General features: G+C 52.1%; 3 protein-coding genes across 5 annotated transcripts; 1 reads left to right on the top strand and 2 right to left on the bottom strand.

Moving 5' to 3' along the window:
* The first annotated feature begins 24 nt into the window (after window positions 1–24).
* PCED1A (PC-esterase domain containing 1A) lies at window positions 25–5,018 on the top strand. Of its 3 annotated transcripts, XM_012728447.1 has the most exons (9): window positions 25–459; window positions 649–867; window positions 1,364–1,443; window positions 1,554–1,792; window positions 1,906–2,056; window positions 2,170–2,212; window positions 2,291–2,416; window positions 4,045–4,320; window positions 4,625–5,018. In XM_012728447.1, exons 2-9 carry the CDS (start codon window positions 744–746, stop codon window positions 4,861–4,863), a joined length of 1,278 nt encoding a protein of 425 aa, XP_012583901.1. In that variant the 5' UTR covers window positions 25–459; window positions 649–743; the 3' UTR covers window positions 4,864–5,018. The 3 variants fall into 3 exon arrangements, with proteins under 3 accessions (XP_012583901.1, XP_004687405.1, XP_004687404.1); XM_004687348.2 differs by having other exon boundaries at window positions 1,707–1,792; window positions 2,170–2,416; XM_004687347.2 differs by having other exon boundaries at window positions 2,170–2,416.
* An 8,970-nt stretch (window positions 5,019–13,988) lies between these two features.
* On the bottom strand, window positions 13,989–14,655 carry TMEM239 (transmembrane protein 239). Its single transcript, XM_004687346.2, has 2 exons — window positions 14,581–14,655; window positions 13,989–14,477 (listed from the first exon to the last, which is right to left on the bottom strand). The coding sequence occupies exon 2, from the start codon at window positions 14,461–14,463 to the stop codon at window positions 14,002–14,004; it is 462 nt and encodes a 153-aa protein (XP_004687403.1). The 5' UTR covers window positions 14,464–14,477; window positions 14,581–14,655; the 3' UTR covers window positions 13,989–14,001.
* A 544-nt stretch (window positions 14,656–15,199) lies between these two features.
* Window positions 15,200–15,794, bottom strand: LOC101633502 (chromosome unknown open reading frame, human C20orf141). Its single transcript, XM_004686999.1, has 2 exons — window positions 15,532–15,794; window positions 15,200–15,437 (listed from the first exon to the last, which is right to left on the bottom strand). The coding sequence occupies exons 1-2, from the start codon at window positions 15,792–15,794 to the stop codon at window positions 15,200–15,202; spliced, it is 501 nt and encodes a 166-aa protein (XP_004687056.1).
* Between the last annotated feature and the right edge of the window lie 559 nt (window positions 15,795–16,353).

Here is a 16,353-nt window from a genome sequence, read left to right as displayed (position 1 = left end):
GCGAGGCCGCCGTCACGGCCATCATCACTGTGGGCAACTACACACAGCCGCCGCCGCGCCCCCGCCCACACCGGGCCTAGTGCCCGCCCGGGTGGGCCCGGCCCCGGCTCCTGCCCACCGGGGCAACCAACCCTGCCGCCTTCCAGTCCCCTCTGGCGCTGGGAGTCGCGCAGGGCGGGACATGGGTGACCGGAAGTGTGAGCTGTGAGCGTCGCCGCCCCGGGTGCCCAGGCCTGCGGCGCCGTCGGGGCCGCCGCGACGCACGCATGGAGAGCGCTGGGCGCCGGGCTGCGCACCGACGGCTAACCGGGACGCACGGGCTCTGCTGGGCAGGGGCTGTGCAGAACCGACTGGCCTCTGGGGCAATGAGCCGAGATCCAGAGCCCGCAGCGGGCAAGGAGCGCGGCGCGCGGGCCTGCCCTGTTCGCGTGTGAACCGCGCGCGGAGCCCCGGGACTCGGTAATTGGCGCGAGCGGGCGCGCGCATGCGCGGGGCGGCGGCGGGCACGTGCGGGGCGCCAGGCGGCGCCGCGCGGGAAGTGCCTTAGTGCCCGAGAGGCCTGCAGGCTTGGCGACCTCTTGCTTATGGTGCCCAGTGTGTTCATGGGTGTCATGATGGGCCTCACTCTGCCCCTCCGCCTCCTCCCAGTGTCCCTGAACAGCCTGGGGGGAGCCGGTAGTACCGTGCCCTGAGTCCCGGCCCTCCGTGGAGTAGCCTCCCTGCAGCCCCTCATTGGCAGAGGCATGGTCTTCTGTGTGGACAACGAGGACCCTCGCCGACCGCTGCGAAGCACCATGGTCCACTTCCAGGCTTCAGAAGTCCAGCAGCTGCTACACAACAAGTTCGTGGTCATCTTGGGGGACTCTAGTGAGTGCTCCCCGAGGGTCACAATGCAGCCCCACACCTGCACCCTGTTTTCTTTGTTTGGACCCATGTCTCCACATCTGACTTTTTGATCCCGCGTCCGTTCCGATCCCACAGGTTTTCTTGCTTGGTTTTCCCACACACCTTCCACAGTTGTTTTCACAGAAGTCACCTGTCAGACTTATGCCATCTTTGCTCAGCTTTTTCAACATGACATTGCCCTATAATTTCCCACAGGGGAGGGACGGATTGTGCTGTCAGCCCCCCAGGTCACCTGGCCGACTTCTGCCCACCCGGTTAGCGGTGTGGGTCTTACTAGCTTGTAGGAACAGAGACAGTGCTAGAGCTTTCTAACATCACTTTTCCTCCTGCTTCTAAGTCAGCACTCCACAGAGGAGGGTTGGGCAACCACCCACCCTGGGAAGATGGGAGACCTGGGCTTGGGATGAGCTAAATTGGGTGAGGCCAGCCTCAGGCTTGGGGTTCTATCTCCTGGCAGTCCAGCGGGCTGTATACAAGGACCTGGTGCTCCTGCTCCAGAAAGACTCACTGCTCACAGCTGCCCAGTTGAAAGCCAAGGTGAGGGAAGCTTGTCGGCCATGCCAGTGGTGGGCGGGCACAGACCCTGGCCTGGCAGGGTCCTTCTCCCTGGCATGGGTCTGACCAGCTTGGGGGGGGGCGGTGGGTAGGGGGAGCTGAGCTTTGAACAGGACCAGCTGGTGGCTGGGGGCCAGCTGGGCGAGCTGCACAACGGGACACAGTACCGGGAGGTCCGTCAGTTCTGTTCGGGCTCTGGCCACCACCTTGTGCGCTTCTACTTCCTCACCCGTGTTTACTCCGAGTACCTGGAGGGCGTCCTGGAGGAGCTGACGTATGGGCCTACCCCGGACCTGGTGATCATCAACTCCTGCCTCTGGGATCTCTCCAGGTTGGGGGAAGATAGGGAATACTGGCTGGTGCAGGGGGTGGTGGGTGTGTAGATGTGCGGTTTAGAAGCTGCCTACCTGCATGTTCTTGCTCACCTTGTGTGCTGCCCAACAGGTATGGCCGCTTCTCAATGGAGAGATACCGAGAGAATCTGGAGCGGGTATTTGTACGAATGGACCAGGTGTTGCCAGACTCCTGCCTCCTAGTGTGGAACATGGCGATGCCCCTGGGGGAACGTGTCACTGGGGGTTTCCTTCTGCCAGAGGCAAGTGACTTAGGGCACCACAAAATGGGGGATGGGGTAACTGATAGGTAAGAACCCTCCTTCCAGACTCTGCTGCATTCTGTAGATCTTAGATGTTGCATTTTCTCATTTAGCTCCAGCCCCTGGCAGGCTCTCTGCGGCGAGATGTGGTTGAAGGTAACTTCTATAGTGCTACGCTGGCTGGGGACCACTGCTTCGATGTCCTGGACCTCCACTTTCATTTCCGGCATGCAGTACGGCACCGTCACCGGGATGGTGTCCACTGGGACCAGCACGCCCACCGACACCTCTCACACTTGCTTCTGAGCCATGTAGCTGATGCCTGGGGCGTGGAGCTACCCAAGCGTGACTTTCCCCTTGGTGAGCCCTACCACAGTGAGGGACATAGTGATGCAGAGAGGTCTCTCAGCACAGAGCTTGGAAACAGTGGGACAGAGGGACTCAGGGAGAGTAGAGGCCCTTTAAAGCACTCTCATGATCTTCGTCATTTCCTGGGAAGGGTGAGATCAACGTCCGGTCCAGGTTTCAGTTTGTATGTTCACATAGCACATGAATGGCTTATAGAAGCACTGAACATGTGGGATCTTGTCCAAAACCACTACCCTACAGGGCGCCTCAGGGAAGAAGCGGGCTATTTTAGGAGGTATAAATGGGTGCAAAGACAGAAAGGGAGGAAGGCATTCTAGATGGTGCGGAAGAAACGAGAGTCCCCTCTGCCGTTTCTTTTGGCCTCCTGGCTCCTGCCTGCTCACCAGGCAGGCACCGCAGCTCATTGTTTTCATGGATCATGTCTTCAGAAGGCAAGATCTGGCTTTGCCGACATCTCACCCACTTTTGACCCCAGAGTCTAGCACAGTTACCATGTGGATAGTAACCATACAGATAGCATTTGTTAAATGGGGGCAGATGTCTCACTAGAACGCCGTTGGTAGAAGTGCCGGAGGGTTTGAGGGGGCACAGAGAGCCAAGATGGTCCCTGAGGTGGACTTTTAGAACTTGGTAGTCAGTTATTGGTGTTTTGGGAGGTGCATTAGTGCTTTGATCATATAATTGTCTGATTTCCTTGTTTTTTTTTTTTTTTTTTTTTTTGGTGAGAGAACTGCTCCTCAGCAGAGGGATGCTGTAAAGGTTGTAAGGCTAGTTTATGGTGCTCAGGTCTTCTGAGTCCAGTTTGGAGCTACAGAAATAGGAACATCAGAAGGAATTGTCAGGTGGGAGGATGAGTTGGTGAGTTGGGTCAGGGCGTCTGCTTACGTACTGTGGAGAGAGGGAGCTGGTGGTGCTCAACAGAGAGAAGGACACTGAGGGCATGAGTGAACTGCGAAGGAGAAAGCAGAACGAAAGCACATCTTGAAATTAGAAGGGAAGAGGAGCTGATAGAGGAAACCAAGGAGACAACGGAAGAGGCATTTTCTGAGAACTGACATACCTGTTGGCCAAGTCGTGTGGCTGTCCGGAAGAAAGGATTTGTTAAGTTCGTCAGGAAGTGGGCACAGTTAGTAAAGAAAAAGTGCCGAAGGAGTGGAATGGGGTCAAAAGAGGCATCGAGCAGTTGACGAGGGAATAGAAACCAGAAACTTGTTTTTCTTGGGAATTTGAAAGGAAAGGGCACTACTGGAGAAGGGAGTGATGGGATCTTTAGGTTTATAAAAGAAGATTCACTCTGCACGTTAATTGCTCTTTGGGGTGGAGCTGGGGAGAGGGGAAAGCAAGAAACATACGAACCACACAAAGGGCAAATGCTCTGGCGGTGAGCGTGAGGTCAGAACGAGGCAGGTCCACTTTGAGAAAGGTAAGAAAGAAGGAACACATCTTGGACTGTCTGAAATGAGAGCGGGGAGGGACAGTGGGTATAAAGCAGAGATGCCGCTGCCTAGCTGCCTAGTGGCCCGGGGCTCGGAGATGAGGGAGCAGTGACTTGAAAGCATGGACAGAGTGCAGGGGGCCCAGCTCTCCAGACTTTCCTGAAACAACCCTCCCACTCCTAGACCCCTGGACTGAGGACTGGCCGGAACCGGACCATCTGTTCCAGGGGAACCATGGGCAGCCCGCAGACTTCGGGGAGCAGCTTCCCTTACCCCCACCCCGGCCCTCTCCCCTCCCCCCTCCCATGCCTTTTCCCTTCTCCCTTCCTCAGCCTTCACGGCCTCCCCTGTTCCCACCCCTCCCCCAGGATGCCCCCTTTTTCCCAGGCCAGCCCTTCCCACCTCATGAATTCTTCAACTATAATCCAGTGGAAGACTTATCAATTCCGCCACACTTAGGTAGGTGCCGCCACAGCTTTCCCTCACTCCTCTCCCAGCCGAGCTTTCTGTGCCCCGATGGACCGAGATGATATGGGTAGCTCAAGACTGGGGTCCCTGCTGAGTCTGGAACAGCAATTATAGACTCGTTAATCAGCTCATTGATTGTCACAATTTCCTGATTAGGATGATGGGGAAGTGATACTGCCATTTGGTAGCTGTGCTACAGAAGCCCAGAAAAACTCACTGGAAAACTAGAGAAGCTTGAAGGCAGAGCTGGGCTCATCCTGCCTGCCCACTCTTATAATGACTGGTTCTTTTGTAGGATGTGGTCCTGGAGTGAACTTTGTGCCTGGCCCCTTGCCACCTCCAGTCACTGGCCCAGTCCCCCATGGTCAACACCGGAGCCCAGTGGTCCATCGGGGGATGCCACGCTGTATACCCAATGGCCCCTACCATGTGCCAAGGATGGGGGCGCCCTGCAGACAGCGACTCAGACACTCAGACAGATTGATCCACACATACAAACTGGACAGACAACCTCCTGCCCATTCGGGGACATGACTTGGGTAGGCTGGATATTGGGCTGGGGTTGGATGTGTCAGTGGCCTTGCAGGGCTTGCTAGCCATGCCTGATGTTGGGCCCAGGTATCTGCTATGCGTGGTGTTGTTCTTGTCCATTGCTGTCACCAATAAAGGCATGGAAGAACAGAGTGGCATCTTCTGTGTGAAGGAGTGAGTCACCCAAACCATGATCTTAGAAGTTGGGGAGGCTGTCTTTGGACTTGGCCACCTTTCAACTGCTCACCCCACACTATTTAGAAATTATTGGGTGCATTCCTCTATTGACCCACACATTCACTGTTGTTCTCACCAGAGTACATGTGCGCTTAAGAAAGTTCTTGGGCGGGGCTGGGGAGGTTCTACTAATGTCAGCAACTCTTTGGGATTGACATTAAGGTCTGAGTTACAATATTTCAATGGAATTTTGGCTCTAGCAAATTCTCACCTATACCAGTCTCATGTATCGTGTGTACATTCAACTGTTGGAAGTAGACATGTACCTTGTCTTACACATTACTTGGTGCTTGACAGACACTCCAAAAGTGGTTAAAACCAAACAGGAAACTCCCAAACCCAAGCAGAAAACTGCTTCCAAATCCATCATTTAATAGATGTAATGTGCATGGAGCAGAGTGATCACAGATCAACTTCTGTGGTTGGCGACTGGAGCAATAGAGGAAACTGGATGAGAATTCCAATGTAGGAAGGTGGAAGATATACCAAAATCCGTAAAGAAGTTATGAGTGTGATCTGGGCCCTAGATTCACAACTCCTAAGCATCAAGATTGGGATGTGGACAAAATGGTAGCTGGGGGTAGGAATGGAGCGGTCAGTTGATGAGAGACCTGGGGCAGGAAAATCAGCACAGACCCGTTCAATAACCTTGAAGAACTGGGTGCGAGAGGATGCAGATTCCTTACGTTAACTATAATGCTGCTTACTGAACTTTTACCTTGGCCAACGATATAATATTTCACATAAAGGGAATGGAAATAGACCAGAAAATACTGATTCTTCAGTAGGTCACATTAGTGACCTACTAAATGTAAGTGGAAAGGAGCTGTTAACACACATGGTGCAGGGAAAGCTGGTACAGACAATGTTAAGTTAATAAAATTCTTGAGGGTCTCCCTGGTAGTGAAGGTGTTAAAGAGAAGCACTATGAAGCTGTCTGCAGCCACTGCAGCATGAGTTTGATCACAAGATGTGTGTCAGCTCTCCTGTGTGCCTGCTGCTCCCCTTCAGTCAATCCGCCTGTTCTGCCCACTCTGTCTCATCCTCCATACTTCTGGCCTGTACCCTAGTTCTTGTTTGTACAAATAAATCTATAAAAAAAAAATACAAGTCTGGGGCCCTCCATGGTGGTGCAACAGGTTAAAACGCAGCACTGTGAAGCTAGCTGCTACGGCTTCAGCTTGAGTTTGTCCCTGGCCTGGGAAATGACCCACACGGTGCAGCAGACCTCTCCTGACCCACCCCTGCTCTCCTCAGCAGTGTGCTTAGTCCATCTGCCTGTTCTGCTCCCCACTCTGTCTCTGGTGAATCCTCTCACTGCCCCTGCACCTCTGGCCTGTACCCCAGTGGTATATGCATAAAAATCTTAAAAAATATATGACTCTTCATAGGGCTCTTGAGAATCATATAAGACAAGGTACAAAGGTACTAGCACAGTGCCTGAAACAAGTGTGGTTTTCTTGTAGAGACAAAAAATGGAATGAATATACTAAAGTGAAAGGTTTTTTTTTTCTTTTTAGGAATAGAATTTTAAATTACTTATTTTTTTGGCCACAGTTAATTTTTCTTTTTGTTTATAAAAAAAAATTCCTTGGAGCACCTCTATTCTGCTTCATCTAGGTTGCCCGATCCCTCAAAACTTCTGCCCAGACTCTTTCCCCTTTGATTCTGAGTCTTGTCAGAGTTGCTGGAGAAAACTGCATTCCTGGACTGATCTACAGCTTCACTGGGCTCTCTTGATTGCTTGCCATTCTGATGGGTAAAATTACCTTTTAGGAATTTTAATTGCCGCCTTCCCTATGGAACTTTTCTTAGGCTTTTCTGCTCCCTTGAGACGTCATCCCAAATTGGAATTCTCAGTCTGAGGATTATTGAATGTGCTGTCTCCCATTACCTCTGCGTTTCCATCCCATCTTGTCATATTAATTCATGTCCACAGAGAGCCTTCAAAACCTTTTCTTTAGCATGCCAACATATCTGCTATAGATAAGTTTATGAAAAAAAATTTTTTGTTGTCAGCTTGTTGTAATATAAGCATACAGTATAAGACACTAAAAAGTTTGGCTCCTCTGTTACAGATTTTATTCAGTCATGACTGGTAAACAAGAAACTTAAAAAATACTTGCATTTAAATTGTCTCCTGCTCTGTGTTTTGAGATATAAAAATGATGGACATTTTATGTGTCTCCGATGTGTCATTTTATTGTTAGTTAAGCATGACAGAACTCAAATTTTATTGTCTGAAAAACCGTATTTGATCATTGATAAATCATATAAGATAAGCTGATATGACTCCCTGTCAATTTTGGGTTTTAAAGAATAGCTTCATCATCCTTTTTTTTTTTTTTCACTATACCAAAGATATTCCTGAAAGGAGTAAAAGATGCTTGAGCATTTCAGTTGTGACATCAGCCTTTATGTTCCTGGTTGGGGGTGGGGGTTTCTATTCAGAAAATTAGTATTTCTTTTTGAAACATTTTAGCCAAAGCCTCTCAATATAAGTGAATAACTTGCCTTCTGTTGTATTATCCATCTCTTTGCATAGAATGTGTTGAATCACTTGGTCAAGGTTAAGGACCAACAGTCTACAAAACCTTTTTTTTTTTTTTTTTTTTACATCATTCTTCATTTTGTGCATTTTTTTTCATCTTGGTTGTAATCCCGTGGACTTCCCACCACCAATTCACCTGTGTGTGATCACCACAGTCCCGTGCACTCTTCCTACCCCATTTTTTATCCCATTCCCCTTCTTACCCTGTAAAATGTCTTTGGTTTATAGTTGTTTGTTGCTTTTGTTTTAATTTTTTTAGAACTGGTTTTTCTCCCCCCAACCCCCTCCAATCCCTTACCCTTCTGCTAAAAACATCCAGTATTGGCCCTCCCTGGTGGTGCAGCAGGTTAAAGCACAGCACTAAGAGGCTTGAGTCACTTCCACGAGTTCGAGTTCGATTCCCGCCTGTCCCGGAGGTGACCACATGGCGTGGCAGACCTCTCCTGACCCGCCCGCTGCTCCCCTCAGCAGTGTACTTCTTCGATCTGCCTGTTCTGCACACCCCACTCTGTCTCTGGTGAATCCTCTCACCCTCCCCATCTCTGGCCTGTGCCCCAGTTCTGTATGAATAAATAAATAAATCTTTAAAAAAAAAAAAAACTTAGCAGCTAGAACTTAAAAAAAAAAAATCCGGTATTTTTCTTTTTCTTTCTGGCTTATTTCACTAAGCTTGAACCCTTCCAGCTCCATCCATATTGGGGCAAATGGCATGAGTTTATCTTTTTTGATTGCTGAGTGATATTTCATTGTGTATATGTACCACATCTTTTAAATCCAGTCATCTATTTTGGGTTGATTCCACGTTTTCCCTATTGTAAATAGAGCAGCAATAAACATGAGGTGCAGGTGTCCTTTTGAGTCAATGTTTTGGTGTCCTTTGGGTAGATACCTAGGGGTGGGATTGCTGGGTCATAGGGAAGCTCCATTTTTAGCAGTATGAGAAATCTCCACACATCTTTCCATAGTGGTTGTACCAGTTGGCATTCTCACCGGCAGTATAGGAGAGTTCCTTTTTCTCCACATCCTTACCAACATTTGTTGTTGCTAGTTGTTTTAAAATGTACCATTCTCACTGGTGTGAGGTGGTATCTTGCTGTGGTTTTGAATTGCATTTCCCTTATTACAAGTGATGATGGAGATTTTTTCATATGCTTGTTGGCCATCTGCATTTTCTCTTTGAAGAAGTGTCTTTTTGGATCTTCTATCCATTTTTTGATGGGTTTGTTCACTCTATTTTTTTTTAAGAATTATTTATTTATGCATACAGAACTGGAGTACAGGTCAGAGGTGCTGGGGCAGTGAGAGGATTCACCAGAGACAAAGTGGGGAGCAGAACAGGCAGATCAACGAAGTACATGCTGAGGGGAGCAGCAGGCGGGTCAGGAGAGCTCTGCCTCGCCATGTAGTCACCTCCAGGGGTGGGGATCGAACTCATGCTGAAGTGGCTTTAACTTCTTAGTGTGGTGCTTTAACCCACTGCGTCACCAGGGAGGGCCCTACAAAAACTCGTACTGGTGGAATCTTAGAAGCAGTTCCTTTTAAATCACTTTCAAGTCAAAGGTGTCTGTGAGCAGCAATTGCTAAAGTGCATTGCCTGGGAATCCTGGTTTGCAGAGTTGGAGGATGAACACACACAGAGTCTCCACCCCAATCTGACTTTTAGATGGATGTAGTATTTGATTTAGAAGGTTTCACGATTTTTACACATTTTTTGCAAGTAGACAATATCACATATCAATTTTAAAATTTGTTTTCTGGTTAGATATTTGAAGTCATAGCCCAGAAAAATGTAGTTGAAGCAAGAGACATTAAATCAAGTTAAAACAAATTTAGAGAAGATATTTAAAAGGCGATCAGTCAATATAGGGGAAGCAAGAATATAGGAAATACTCAAGGGAACCAGAATATAGTTGGAGATGGTTGCTCAGAAGAAAAAAAAATAATTTATCCAAAGTTGGTTGCATCCAGACTGACACTGTCAGAAAGGACAGCTCTTTACTCCAGGAAGAACGGGAGCTCATCAGACTGGGGAAGGTCCAGGGGCCTGAGACTAGTGAAGCTGCTATGATCTCATCATTCCCCAGGATTCTGACTAGGGGACCAAGCTGGACATTTGGAAGAAGGGCTGAAGAGTTCACAGAGACGCTTCTGTCGTGGCAGTAGGCCCTAGATGCTCCTCCCTAGATGCTCTTTCCTCCTTCTCAGCGGTTGGGGTACTCTCTCCTCTCTTTCCCACCTCCCCTTTCCTCTCCGGCGCCGAGCCCCACTCTTAGCAGGCGATCCCCGCCAGGGGGCGCGCCTTGCACTGTCAGTCGCCGCGTGCAGCTGCTGTCACTCGGGCGTCGTTGATATTCTCAAAGGAGCAGCTCTTTCCTTATGTGGGTGCCCACAGCCCTCCAATCCCTGAATACATCTGTAATTTCTAAGACTAAGCATCACACTCGCGCTGCCTCGATGCCCACCAGCCACTGCCGTCTTCCCTAGCACCTGAGTTGGGGAGAGCAGGAGGTCGACTGCGGCAGGTACCCCATAACCCGTCACAGGAATCCCCGACGCCCGGCAGGATCCCTCGCCTTGACCTTCTTCCACCCTCGGTCAGTCTGACGACGTTGCCCTCCTGGCTCAGTGCACCTCTAGCCCGAAGCTGCCCCGGTCCTGGCACGTTTGCACCCAGCACATTTGCACCGGGGCACTGGGGCATCCGTACCTGGCACCTGCTCCCTGGGTGGTCTCTCTTTGAAGCTCAGGCCATTTCCTTCCCCCCAGGACTTGGCCTCCACCCTCCTTCCTGTAGCCACAGACTGCACAGAGAGCGAGAGCCGCTTCCCCAAAGCCTCAGCCACCACTTACCTGCCTTTATCCTGCACACAGGAGTTGGGGAGAGGGCCCTTTCTGAGTCAGGTCCCGCAGCTGGCTCGCACAGCCTCCTTCCAAGAACCCGATCCTTCCCCCACTCTCCCACAGAGTGAAGACCCCTGTTGACTGGGGCAGAGGAAGTCCTCCCAGGATGTGTTTGCTTCTGTGGGTCCCCGCTCTGTTTAGATGCAGGGCCCCTCACACGACTGAGCTGAGGCTGATGGGCTTGTTCTGCTGACCAGACTAGGGCTGCTGGATCTCGGCTGCCCTCTTCATTCAAGGCCACTGAGGCCGGTGGGACAGTAGTCCCTTCTGGGGGCAAACTGTTAACTCAAAATTCCATCCTCCTTCCCCCAGGCTTGCATTTTTAAAAAAAGATTTATTTATGCAGACAGAGCTGGGGTACAGGCCAGAGGCTCAGGAGCGGCGAGAGACCTCACCAGAGACAGAGTGGGGAGCAGAACAGGCAGATGGTCGAAGTACACTGCTGAGGGGGGCAGCGGGCGGGTCAGGAGAGGTCTGCCGCGCCATGTGGTCACCTCCAGGGCAGGCGGGAATCGAACTCATGCTCATGCGGAAGTGGCTTTAGCTTCTCAGTGCTGTGCTTTAACCGCTGTGCCACTAGGGAGGGCCACAGGCTTGCATTTTTAAGGCCTTCTAAATGGATAACCTTATTTACATCTGAAGGAATTTTCTCAAATGATGTCATTTTTCTTTCAAATATTAAGGTCTGTCACCTTATAACTTTCATCTCTACATCTGGCTCTCATGTACCTGCTCTTAGAATTGGTCATAACCTCTGTTAATCTTTTGTTTTTATGTATTCTTGCAACAACAAAATAAGTGCCTTGTTTTGCTGGCATTCTTTTAAACTTGTGTAGAAGGAATTGTATTACTCATTCAGTGGTAGGATTTCCAGATCAATCCATGTGGCATCCATTCCTGCTGCTTCCTTTCCACCTTGCTCATCTGCCATGTCTTTTCTTCTTCATCTTCCTCCCAGTGCAACCATCATTCCCAAACATATTCTGCTTTCTGTGGTGCTTCTCCAGCACTAGAATGCATTGTCTCACCTGGGCCTCTTGCTAAAATGCAGGCTGTGATTCAGCACCCAGGAGTGGGGGGCTTAGCATTGAGTGTTAGCCAGTTCCCAGGTGATTCCTGGGGTCACACTTTGAGAACCAGGTCTTTATGGACCTCTGTGAGAATTCATTTTGGGTCGCTGGGTCAAGGGTGTGTGTTCATCTACCTTGATAGGACCCGTCCGCCTATCTGACTGACACAACCTCACCTCACAGCAGTAGAGGAGAAAGGTAGGAGGCAGACATTTGTGTAGGGAAGGGAGAAGGCCCCTCCTTGCTCTTGCCCAAGGTATGACCCCATCTCCCAACATGTGTCTGGTCTGGATCCAAAATGACCTCTTCCCCTTAATCAGAGTGACCCCAAGGCTCCAGAGGGATGTCCCTGGCCAGCAATGCACACAGCCAGGTCAGCGAGAGCCCCAAGCCTCACATTTAGCTTTATCTCTACAAACAGGCATTAAGAACCATGGGGTCTTGAGTTAGTCTGGGTTTCCTCCATCACTTTCCCTTTAACAGAGTGTAGTGTGAAATAGGACTCAAAACCTCAGCCTTGCCACTGGCCAGCAGTTATCCTGAGTCTGGCTTCTCTGTGAAATGAGACCATAATGACATAGCTGCAGTTTGTGGCTCCGGGCACCACGCTAGCAACTTCATCCATATGCCAGGAGGCCCACAGGGTCCCCACACCAGGTCTTCTGGCTTTTTCCCATGAGGAAAAGGAAGTTTGAGAAAGTGGAGTAATTACCACAAGGCCATGGAGCTGGACAGCGACAGTGTTGGGGTTCAAACCCAACCTCAGTTACTGCAGCAAAGCCCGTGCTAGCTCCTAGCGACACCATCTCCATGCCCTGACTTGCCCTTGCTACCAAGCCGTATTTCAGGGAGATTCACAAGGAAGTGAGGACTGTGCCTAGGATTTCCAGGCACTGATACTGAGGCTCTCTAACCAGGGGCAAGGCTGGGTCACAAAACTTGATAGCAAATAGGTTTTAGCAAATATGAGCCAGGTTTCCAGAAGCTGGTCCCTGAGGCTGAGCATTTAAGTGACAAGAGTGGGGGACTTTGGATCTCAGGCTTCAGGAAAGGGATTTTAAGGTTTCACATACAGTGGGGTTAGTATGGGTGGAAGTTGGGGAGAGTCAGGGGCTGGGTGGGGTCAGGAGATGGGTCGGGAGCGTGTTGTCAGTGGCTAAGTGTCTACACGTGTCTCGCTTGGTAATAACTGGTCACTCACTGTTTTGTTCAAAGGGTCCACAGATGTGTGAATGGCCAGTCTCCAGGAGTAAGGGATGCCACCTTCTAAGACTTGGTGCTGGGAACAGCCTGCTAGGTAGTTTTTAAAAACCCAAGGACTCTTTTCTCCACTCACACAGCCGTGCAAGCATCTGCTGGCCCCCAACCCTGGCCCCCGAGCCGGTCACAGTCAGAAGAGAGCATTTCACATTTGGACATTTTGCGATTTCACAGCACTCCACCTTTCACCTCTTGTCTACACCCTCTCATCCAGGGTTTACCATTTTAGAGTCAAAATTGAATCCACAGCAGTATTTCTCTAAAGGTTCAGGAAGCCTCCTGCACTTAGAGCAGCTTTTGGAGTCAAAATTCCTTTTGAGCCTACAGAATGCTCTTAGAGTTCAGTAGAATACCGTATAGTCTTCCGGTTTTTACAAGATACATAGATGTTGCCTTTGACTCGCAAGTCTGTGATGAGGTAGGGACCCACTTGACATGGAGACTCAACGGAATTAATTAGCTCATTATGTGAGGGTGAAATGGGATATCTTTCTGATTTCCATAACAGATCTTGAGAGCCGTAAGGAGTACACACTTTGGGGCCTTGCTACCCTGTTGACCCATTTCCCAGGTTAGTGGACAGAGGAGGGAGGTAGAAAATCTAGGGAGTGGACAGGAAAGTCGGGGAAGCAGATTGAGGCCTCTCATGCAGCTTCTGGCAGCCTTTTTCCAGCTAGTTTTCTGTCAATGATCCCCAGAGCCCGGGGAAATGGAAAGAGGGTACCCCTCTTTCTGGACAAGCTCAGGGTCCCCAGGTAGTTCTCAGGGGGTCTGAAGATGAGACTGCTGCGCAACTGCAAGAATAAAAGCCTGCCACGAGCTAAGGGCCATCCGGTAGCTGTGACCACAGCCACATGGGAGCGCTTCGTGGCCCCCAGCTAAACTCTGTGCCTGTTCCCTCTCTCCTCAAATCTCCGGACTCCCTATACCAAGTACTGCAGCATCGGCTTGAGGGAAGTGCCCAGGGGTCAGCCCAGTCCACCCTGCCAGCTCCAGAAACATCACCCCTGTTCTGACCGTGCTAGGGACTAGGGGTTCTGGCCCCACTGCCCTCCCGCTCCCCTGGGCCTCAGGCCCTGGGCCAGGGCTCAACAGACACAGGCAGCGGGTGGGGTTGCCCTTCTATTGGTCCAAGTCCTGAGTGTGACCTGGGTGAGACATGGAGGCGAGGAGGCCCACGAGGCTCAGCAGCGTGGAGAAGAGCAGCAGGAACGAGGCGGTGAGCAGCAGGGCGGGGAGAGCGCTGAGCGCCAGCAGCAGGAGGGCCGGCAGCAGGTGGCGCCACGCCGCAGCCGCCACGGGCCACAAGGAGCTCAGCAGGTGGGAGCCGGTGGTGAAGAGCGCGTGGCACAGCATCAGCGCCAGCAGCAGGTAGAGGATCCCCTCGAGACCCCACAATATGCGCTGCAGAGGCTGCCGCCAGCCAGATGTGCCCCACCAGTGGGCCCAGCTCCGGGGCACGTGGCACAAGCACCAGCGCACCCAGTCCTGCCGCGTGACCCAGGTGGACCAGGGCACTGCCCGCTGCGGCCCCTCGCCGGCCCCACCGGTGATGGCATCCGTCTCCACTCGCGGCTGCTGCATCGTGACTGGTGCGCCTGGGGAGAGGACCAGGCCAGCTGCAGGAGCAGCTGGAGACAGAGGGGTCAAGCAGGCACCCGCGTGGGTGAGCTGGGGCTTGGAGTTGGGAGTGGGGCTTACCTCTGGCAGAGCCACCTAAGTCATGTTGCTTCCCGAGGCGCCCAGGCCAGCCTGGCAGCCAGGGCTGAGCACCCACTCTCACTGACCCCCACCCTCCCCTGGGGGCCCCATTGTGACCCAGGCAGGGGTGGGGTCCAGCTAAGAGGGAAGCCACTGCAGGGGTGAGGCTCGCCTGACTTCCTCCCCAGGGGCCCACCAGGCTGTCAGGGCAGCCGGGTGCGAGCCCACAGAGGTAGTTCCTCATGCTTTCCTGTGGGAAGCCCTCCCCAGTTCCCTTCCCGTCCTCCGTGGCCAATCACCGCGTCTACTCTCCTCCCTTACAAGTCTTTCTCTCTGGACCCTCATTCTCCAGAATCACAAAAGAGGCTGGCGTGGCCACCCCACCCCACAAGATCTCCACTGGCTGCAAATCCTGCCTTGGCTTCCCTGTTCCCCATCTCACTTCACACATAGACCCGAGGATCTACTGCCTATAGTGTGAGTCAGAGGTTCCCTGCAATAGAGTTTGGGGATAAGAGGCCCTCTTCTGCCTGCCCAGCCCAGGGTCGAAGAAAGAAGGTCTGAGGAAGCAGCAGGGTCAGTGTATTTCTGCAAAGCACCCCGTGCCTCAGCAGGGCACTCACACCCAAGGATGGAGGCAGAAAGCCAGGCCCAGCAGGGCCAAGGGCACACCGCGGGCTCCCAGGACCAGCCCCAGGCCCAGGAGCAGCAGTAACAGAGCATCCTGGAGGCCGAGTTGTCTCGTGACGGCCACCATCGGTAGGAGCAAAGCTTCTTGCTGCCCTGGACCCTCGCCGGCCCCCTGACTCTGGCCCCTTGTGAGAAGTGTGTGCTGTGGCCAGGTGGGACCTACAGGCCTGCAGAGAGAGAGGGTAGCAGTTGAACTTTAGGAGGCTGACCACTTGCTTACCTGCCCAGGCCTTCCCACCTGTCAGGCTGACGTCCACTTACCCATGGAGCAGGTCAAAGGTCAGGAAACTGACCAGTAGCAGCAGCAGCAAGGCTGGGCCAATTGTGGAAAAGACTGCCGGAACTGACAGCCCCAGCGCCCCCAGCCCTAGGACACTGTCCAGGAGCCGGGCAGGGCTAGGGTCCCAGGGGGACACACATGGACACACTGGACCACCTGACCCCTCCCCAGCCCCCAGGCCCCTGAGAGAGACTGGGATGGGGTGAACAAGGGCTTTAGGCCTGGGTAAGCAGAGATGGATCATGGAGGAAGGTGGCCCCTTACAGGAAGGACACTTGTACGGGGCTGGGAATGTGGGAGGGGCAGGACCCTGCAGACACTCAAGGGTAAGCTCAGGGAGTGGGGAATTGGGCTTTTTGGGATTCTCCCCCTCCCCACATGCCCACCCACCAAACCCTCCTCACCTCCTCCCCCTTTGGTCAGCCATTCTGGGACTGGGCAGCTGGGGTATTGTGACCTATTGCCAGGTGGGGCCCCAGCCAAGGGGCTTGCTGCTGGTTCTGGCCTCATAGGAGTTGGTGGCTTGTGTGGGGCTTAGCCAGAATGAGGTTGGCAGTTGCTGAGGACTAAGAGTCTTCCTCTTACCTTTGTTAATTCTCTGCCCTAGGCCCTCCCGCGGGGGCAGGGTCTCAGGAAATCATCTAACCCCACTGCTACACAGACAGCTGACCAGGCAGGGAGGGTTGTCGTCTTTTTCCCAGGACTGTGGCCCTGGCATGCAGACCTAGGCCCTGCCAAGAACCTAACCTGGGGTTTTCTGGGGTTGGGCCTCCACATGACCTGCTAAATGAGGCAGGAGTGGC

Source organism: Condylura cristata, unplaced genomic scaffold (assembly GCF_000260355.1).
Source record: "Condylura cristata isolate star-nosed mole 26May11 unplaced genomic scaffold, ConCri1.0 scaffold00022, whole genome shotgun sequence".
NCBI lineage: Eukaryota > Metazoa > Chordata > Mammalia > Eulipotyphla > Talpidae > Condylura > Condylura cristata.
This window is presented reverse-complemented; position numbering and strand designations above follow the sequence as displayed.